The sequence below is a fragment of the Balaenoptera borealis genome, assembly GCF_965194805.1.
Source record: "Balaenoptera borealis genome assembly, chromosome: 20".
In the NCBI taxonomy this organism is placed as follows: Eukaryota; Metazoa; Chordata; class Mammalia; order Artiodactyla; family Balaenopteridae; genus Balaenoptera; species Balaenoptera borealis.
This window is the reverse complement of record NC_138879.1, coordinates 52,539,766-52,547,461: the sequence shown is the minus strand read 5'-3', so window position 1 is coordinate 52,547,461 and position 7,696 is coordinate 52,539,766. Positions and strand designations below refer to the sequence as shown.

Sequence of the window (7,696 nt, the reverse complement as noted above, 5' to 3'; positions counted from 1 at the left end):
ACCCCAAGGAGTTCGGCGCCGGGCGGCCGAATGGGCCGAGATGCTGCCCGTGCGGCGCCCTCTGACCACCTCCGCCTCCCTCACGGTGCTGGCCGAGGCCTCGTACCGGCGGGCCCCGGCTCCCAGCTCAGCCCTGCTCGTCCGCTCCTCCCAGCCCCTGCCCGACGTCCAGGCTACCGAGCACCTTCCGCCCCGGCCCACCTTCATGCCACTCAGCCAGGACCCGGGGGGCAATGCCAGCTACCAGGTGTATGACAGCCTGGAGCTGAAGCGGCAAGTGCAGGAGAGCCGAGCGCGGGCCAACTCGCTGCCGCCTTCCACCTCGGCCTCGAGGCCCCCTCTGCACGGGAGCCAGACTGGGAAAAATGAACTGACCAGCAGCAAACGGGGGCGGGGGCGGGGGCGGGGGGCGGCAGGGCATGGAGAGAGGAATAAAGAGCGCCAGAGTCCAGGAAACATTGGTGGTCTGTGGCTTGGAAGAGCCACTCCTTCTGCCAGCCTGGGTCCCTGCCCTTGGCTTCCTGCAATAAGAAGCCAGTGTCCTCTTCTTGGCCTGAGGGTCCCCTTGGTTTAGTGGCCACAGTCCTGCCAGCAAGCCCCTCCTGGTCCTATACCATGCACTAAGGAGATCTGCAGCTGCAGACTCCAAACCACTGGTCTCTGGGCACCTCCTCTGTGTCTCAGCTGTCCCTGTCCCCAGAGAGCCTCATACAAGAAGCTGCTTCCAAACTGGGAGGTTCCACATCTGGGCAGGTCCAGCTCCACGCCCAGTGAAGGGCATGAAGAAGGCTGAGGCTCTGGACTCCAGCCAGGCCTTCCCCAGGGCTCTGAGGCCAAGGTCCTCCTAGTCTCAGGAGGGGCCAAGAGATGGAATGTGTCATTTGAACAAGTGAGTCAGCGGGCGGTGAGCGAATGATTGACCGCTCGAGGGGAGGTGTGCCGGCCTCCGGGCCCTGTTTGACTGTCCAGGCTCAGCTTACCTGATTACCTGGTTACCAGGGAATGCCACCCTGGGCCCTCCTTTTCCTCCTCCCCCCTCATTGTGACCCCACCACCTGCCCCATTATGACCCAGTCCTTCTCCCCCTCCCCCACCAGAGGAGTCTGGCTCCCAGTGACTATGTGGAGGCCGGGGGGCCCAGGCAGTCCTGGGACCCACGGCCATGGGTGAGCAAACCCACTACCGAGCCCAGCCGTGCTCTGGCACCAACCCCAGGAAATGCCAGGACCTAGGAGACTCAATTCTTCTGTTCCTGGGCAGCTTCATCTTGCTCAACGTGGGGATCAACGTGGTGACTCTGGTCAGTGCAGGATGTGGGCAGCGGGGTTAGGGGAGCCCTGGGGTCTTGAAGGGGCTGAGGTGGGAGGGCTGCTGGGGTGTGGCCGGACAAGGGTTGGATTTCAGGGCTCACCCTGCTCCCGGCCTCCCCTCTCCCCTGCTTCCCTCAGATCTGGAGGCATCTGAAGAGCTCCTTGCGGACACTTTTCAATCATATTTTCCCCAAAGGTGAGTGGGCGCCAGCGTGGGCTCAGGGGATGTGGGCCTGTCCCCTTTCTTCTATCCCTGCCTCGATTCTCAGCCCCTCAGGAACCCAGGCCCTGTCCCATCTCGCCTTTCCCCGCAGACAAGCAAGCCAGCTGTGTAGGCAGCCATCGCATGTGCATGCGCTGCTCCGTGGATCCCAAGAACCTGTGCTCAAGAGTTCCTTCCCGCTTCCGCCATCGCCCAAGCTTCCTGCTCGGGCACCCAAACCACCTTGACTCGTGGATGCCAGACACAAAAAATGAGAAGGCTTCTGGGTGCTGCTGGAGGCCGCCTCAGTGTGGACGGGCTGGGGCTCCCATGGAGGCTCCACGGGGACTGTGGAAGGAGGGGGTAGTGGGCGCTGGCGAGGCCCCTCCGGTCACAGCCTTAACGTCCCGAGCCACCTTTTGCTCCAGGCAAGAGACATCTTCCAAGCTCCGCAGGATGAGCAAGGTGGACGTGCTTCCACTCCGCCTGCCCCAAGAGAGCAAGACGAAGACCCCAGACTATGACCCAGCCCAGGCCCCAGCCCGGGCCCAGACCCGCCCCCCAGTTCAGCCCCCTGCGCATGCTCCTGCCAAGGCCCAGACCTTCTCCTCAGCCCACCCCCCTGAGCACACACCCCCCAGGCCGAGAGCTGCTCCCGAGGCCACGCCCATGAGCACACTTCCGCCCAGGCCCAGGCCTTCTCCCCAGTGGACCCCACTGGGCGCACACCTGCCAAGGCCCAGACCTTCTCCTCTACCCACCCCTCTGAGCACGCCCCACCTCAGGCCCAGACTTGCTCCACCTTCCACCCCCCTGAGCACACCACCCCCCAGGCCCAGACCCCCTCCCCAGCCCTCACCCCTGGGCGCAGCCCTGCCCAGGTTCATGGCCCTGAGCATACCTCAGCCCATACCCCAGCCCCGGCCCAAGCCCAGGCCCCCTCAAATGCCTCAGCCCAGTCCCTGGGCCACACTTCTGTCTGCACCCTGACCCATGCTCATCTGACCTATACCCATGCCAACACTCTGGTCCCTCCCCCAACTTCGGCCCCAGTCTCTCCCCCAACTTCTGCCCCTGCTACTACTCCTGCCCTAGCCCCTACACCAGCCCCTGTCCCGATCTCTGCCACAACCTCTGTCCCAGTGCTGGTCATGGCCCTGACGACCACTCCAGTCCCTTCCACCACCCCTATCCCCATCCTAGCTTCTATTCCCTCTACCTTGTCTTCCTTCAGCCAAGGCCTCTCCTCCGGCCAGGTGGTCTACGATGCCCGCAGGTTAAAGCAGAACTTATTCCATGTGTGTCCCCCTCAGAAATCTGGGTACTCCAGAAAGGACTTGGGTACTCTCACCACTGAAAAAAACGAATGGTGACGTCACCAAAGCAGCCGCCGTTAGCCAGCAGTTAGTGCCACAGCCGTTGGAGGCTCGGGGGGCGTGGCCCACGTTGTGCCCCGCCCAGGTGGCTGCCTGGTTCTTTGCTTCGCTGGCTGCGGTCGTTGAGTCCCTGTTTCCGGTCCCGGGTGCCCCGCGCTTGGTCCACGCAGCCCACCACGCGGGGGTCACCACCATCCTCCTGGCTACGCCCGGGCCCCCGCGCCGCCTCCTGCTTTTCGACTTGATCCCCGTGGTGTCCGTGGCCGGCTGGCCCCAGGAGGCTCGGAGCCACTCGTGGGCCGGCCCGCTGGCCTCGGAGTCGTCTTCCTTCTACCTGGTGCCCGGCGGCGGCGGCACAGAGCGGCCGGGCGCCTCCGGATGGCAGCTCTGCTTCGCCTGCCAAGAGCTGGCGCTCAAGACGCGCATACCCGTTCCCCTGCTGCAAGCGCACGCGGCGGCCCTGGCGCTGCTGCGCCCTCTGGTGGCCGGGACTAGGGTTGCGGCGCCCTATCTCCTGCGGACGTGACCCTGGTAGATATCTGGGGGAAGAAATTACCAGGAGGAGTTAACAGTGAATGCAAAGGCTCTGAGGTGGCGTGTGCCTTGCATATTCAAGAAATAGCCAGTGTAACTGAATGAAGTAAGCAAGAGAGAAAACAGTAGGAGATGTAGTCAGAGAGCTAATGGGAAGGCCTTGTAGACTTCAGTAAGGACTCTTATGCTAAAGGCGATGGGAAGCCACTGGAGTGATATGATCTGATTTACATTTTAACGGGATCAATCTGGCTGCTCTGTTGAGAACAGTCAGCAGGGGGGCAAAGGATGAAGCAAAGAGGAGGCCTTTATAATAACTCAGATCTGAGGTAATGGTGGCTTGTACCAGGATGGTAGTGGTAGACGTGATAAGTCATCAGTTTCAGGATATCTTTTGAAGGTAGAGCCAATAGGGTTTGGTATGGATTGGATATGGGATGAGAGAGAGGAGAGCTGAGAATGACTCAAGGGGATATGGCCTGAGCCACAGGAAAGATCGAGTTGTCATTTATGAACTGGGGAAGACTATGTGGGGAGTCGGTGGTGAGGGAATTAAGTTTTGGACATGTGAAGTTCGAGATGTCTATTGGACACCCAAATGGAGAGGTTAAGTAGGCAGGTGGATACAAGTGTGGAATTTAGGGGAATCAGTCCAGGTTGGAGGTATAAATGTAGGAGTTATTTGCATGCAGTTGGCCCTTCCAAAAGCCTGTCCTTGAGTGAGCTGGAAACACGGTCACTGATTATGCCAGGGAGATTGCTTTCTGGCAAAGCCTAATCCTCCCGCCTTCCCCTCTGTCCCCCAAGGAGAGAAGATGGGGCTCTCGATCTTTGCCCTGCTGACCCTTACTGTGTTCCTGCTGCTGCTGGCAGACAAAGTGCCTGAGACCTCCCTGTCTGTCCCCATCATTATCAAATACCTCATGTTTACCATGGTCCTCGTCACCTTCTCAGTCATCCTTAGCGTCGTAGTCCTCAACCTGCACCATCGCTCACCCTACACCCACCAAATGCCCCTTTGGGTCCGTCAGGTAAGAAGATCTCCTCTCCAACCTGTGTTAACTCTCAATCCTAGTATTTGGCTTTTTGTCCCGGTATCGCTCCTCCCTCCCACCACTTCAACCTTCCCTTTCACAGACCTGAGGGAGAACTACAACTCCTGGTAGAGTGTCAAAGTGCCAAGGTCTTTGGGTGTTGAAATGTTGCCCAATTAATTTTATCCTCCCATCATTAACATTGCGTAGATCCCAGACTCTCTTCATCAATACTGCCCATCGTGGGTCCCAAGGAAGCATTCTCAGGGTTAGGTACTATCAGGGTGGAAGCCCTCAGAACTTTTCTTTCCAGTCAGGATGCCTCCTAACCCACTTAAGAACTCTTGGGCTGTGTAGTTGCATTTCATCTGTGGGATGCATGCACGCATGCGCAAGAATGGGCACGTGCCGTGGGGGTGGTTGGCGGCTTCCCTTCTGGTCTGAAAGCATAAGAGCCCCCTCCAACACGCCTCTTCTTCTACTCTGCAGATCTTTATCCACAAACTCCCTCTGTATCTGGGTCTGAAGAGACCCAAGCCTGAGAGAGACCAGATACCGGAGCCACCTCCTATACCTCTCAGGGATTCTCCAGGAAGTGGCTGGGGTCGGGGAACAGATGAATATTTCATCCGCAAGCCACCAAATGATTTTCTCTTCCCCAAACCCAACAGGTAGTATCTACTCCCCATCGCCCACGTAGAAGGGAGAGGGAGAACTACAGTTCCCAGAAGACTGTGCGCAGGCAGGCGTCCTAAGCTCCTGGAGGATGTCGTGGTTGAGCATCATGGGAGTTGCAGTATCCCTTCTGTTGCCCACTTTGCGGGGAGGTGGGGACTAAAGCGTACGGGAATAGGAGGAATTGCGGAAGGCTAGAGAGGGCGCCGCTGTCAGAGGCAACCTGAAGGGCTCTCTCACGTTTTGAAACCTGGACGGGCGTTGGAGGAGGGAGTTGGGGCGGGGGCTAGAGCACCCGCGCAGGCCGTCTTTGCGCCCCGGTCGTGGCCAAACAGACTCGCCTCTTTCAGGTTCCAGCCTGAACTGTCTGCCCCGGACCTGCGGCGATTTATCGATGGTCCAAACCGGGCTGTGGGCCTGCCTCCCGAGCTACGGGAGGTCGTTTCCTCAATCAGCTACATCGCTCAACAGCTGCAGGAACAGGAGGACCACGACGCGGTGAGTCCGAAGAGGGTGGGCCAAGGCAAGGCCTGGGTGGCCTTGGCTCCACCCGCAAACTTAGGCTCCGCCCCCAGCACTCGATTTTATTTCTGATTGGAAGTTTGCCTCACTTGGTCCCGCCCCCTGGTTTCCGACTTGTTCTTTACTCACATCCGTCGCCCGCAGTTTCGCTCTCTGCTATTCTGCGGGCCCGCCCTTGTCTCAAAGCCGTGGTAGGAGGACCTGGGTGCGGCACAGGGCCTTGGGGCCGCCTTCCCTGGGGGTCTGGAGCTCAGGAACAGTTTCCTCTTCCTACCCTCAGCTGAAGGAGGACTGGCAGTTTGTGGCCATGGTGGTGGACCGCCTCTTCCTGCGGACCTTCATCATCTTCACGAGCGTCGGGACCCTCGTCATCTTTCTGGACGCCACGTACCACTTGCCCCCTCCCGACCCCTCTCCTTGAGGACGAGAGGGCCGAGACCGAGGTCCTCGGCCAGTTGAATTGAGAGTTAGTTTGGTAGTACTCTCAAGCCCTATCCCTTTCTGCATCTTAACTCCTGCACTAGGAGTCCAATCCTCTCATCATTTCGTTTCTAGGGAGGAAGCCCAAGTGGGACTGGGCAGATGGGGGCCTTGGGCCCACCTGAAATGCACTATCCGCTTATTTACTCTTTGGCTTCTTGAAGAAGCTCCATTGGATATTCACACCTAGGTTGGCAATGAATGGAACAAAGAACAATCGCTAGCTTGTAAGCCTTCTGAGGGCAGGAACTATGTCTGTTCACTGTAATATCCCCAGCACCTAGCACAGATCCTAACCTATATGGCCGCTACCTCTGGTTGAATGAATAGGGAAATTTTTTTCTGTAAGGAAATACACTAATATCGCTTATATTTGCATGTTGGGGACTAGTGGTCGTTTTTTCTTTGTTTTTACCTTTCTGTAGTTTATTGTATTTTGTAGTATGTATTATCATTAGGATAAAAAAAGTTATTTCTGAAAGGATACATTTGTAATGAGGATAAAAAAGCACACTGTAAAAACCTCAAGTTCCAGCTTTGGTGCTCAAACTTTGGACAAGCTACTAAACTGCTCTGTGCCTCAGTTTCCCCATCTGTAAAATGAAGCTAATAATAGTATCTGCTCCCTAGTCTGAGGATCATATGAGAAGATGAGAACAAAAGCATTAGGCAGTATACATCAGAGGTTACAAACTGGTGTGTTTTGTTTGGCCCATGTTGTTGGCCAGCAGAATTTAAAATTTGAATTGGTTTGCTACTTTTAAAATGTGGATATTTCACAGAGAAATTTGGATTTCTGGCTTCTCTTGAAACTTTTTAAGAACTACAGTAGCACCAGGTCTGATTCCCCTGTTGGCAGCAACCTGCTAGAGCTGATTAGTGGCTGCCCACTCTGGTCAAGGTATTTGTACCAGAATTCCTCAAAGGCCCCACCCACCTGACCACTCATTTTACTTGCCCATCCCTGCATAACACTAGACAAAATACAGGGGAGGGGAGGAGGGACAGGGAGTTGAAGCCCGTGGGAGGCCAGGAGTGGAACAAGAAAGGGTGTTGGTGTCTCTTATGGCCATCACACATTTTGTGCCTCAGTTTCCTTTCAGTTTGGAGAAAAGGCTTCATCTGGGAGATGAAGATCTTGTGCCCAGCAGGCTGTGTTAATGTTTCTGCCTGGAGGTCAGAGCAAAGTCAGCTTGAGCCTAGTGGCTGCAGCAATTACAATGAAGTACCTAGGGTCAACAGGCTCTCACAGCTACTCAACTGCTGGAAGTTGTTGTCCTAAGAGGGAGAATAGGGCTACAACTTGTAGGGATCCCTGTGGGACAAGGTTAGCATGTCCCTGTCCAGCCAGACCCACCAGCCACGCCAATAATTGCACCTGGCATCCCACTGTGGAGCACAGTTCGTTTGTCTTGTTGGTTTATTGGCCTAGAGAGTTGGACACACACACAAATGCGGAGATAAATATTGGTCAGTTTCTCTAAATCTGGGTCCTCACTACGTATAGAGCTAGAGTCTGTAGAATTCTAAATCTTGCGTGCTGTGGCACAGAACCAGTGGCCT

General features: G+C 56.5%; 2 protein-coding genes across 2 annotated transcripts; both read left to right on the top strand.

The window, feature by feature from the left end:
• Window positions 1-488: 488 nt before the first annotated feature.
• Window positions 489-2,721, top strand: LOC309618704 (uncharacterized protein SPEM3-like). Its single transcript, XM_082372882.1, has 3 exons — window positions 489-1,300; window positions 1,449-1,506; window positions 1,625-2,721. Exons 1-3 carry the CDS (start codon window positions 1,163-1,165, stop codon window positions 2,500-2,502), a joined length of 1,074 nt encoding a protein of 357 aa, XP_082229008.1. The 5' UTR covers window positions 489-1,162; the 3' UTR covers window positions 2,503-2,721.
• Window positions 2,722-3,133: 412 nt separating this feature from the next.
• LOC309618706 (acetylcholine receptor subunit beta-like) lies at window positions 3,134-6,511 on the top strand (the record flags this gene model as incomplete). The annotated part of the gene is made up of 5 exons (XM_082372884.1): window positions 3,134-3,419; window positions 4,230-4,453; window positions 4,946-5,127; window positions 5,482-5,629; window positions 5,934-6,511. Coding segments are annotated over 5 exons (981 nt in total), but the record flags the coding sequence as incomplete, so codon positions are not given.
• Window positions 6,512-7,696: the final 1,185 nt, after the last annotated feature.

Excerpts from the sequence above, each read along its gene's own strand:
- LOC309618704 (XM_082372882.1), top strand. The coding sequence starts at position 1,163 with ATGGGTGAGCAAACCCACTACCGAGCCCAGCCGTGCTCTGGCACCAAC. Across the intron at positions 1,301-1,448 it reads GGATCAACGTGGTGACTCTG|ATCTGGAGGCATCTGAAGAG; the intron begins GTCAGTGCAGGA and ends TGCTTCCCTCAG. Across the intron at positions 1,507-1,624 it reads CAATCATATTTTCCCCAAAG|ACAAGCAAGCCAGCTGTGTA; the intron begins GTGAGTGGGCGC and ends CTTTCCCCGCAG.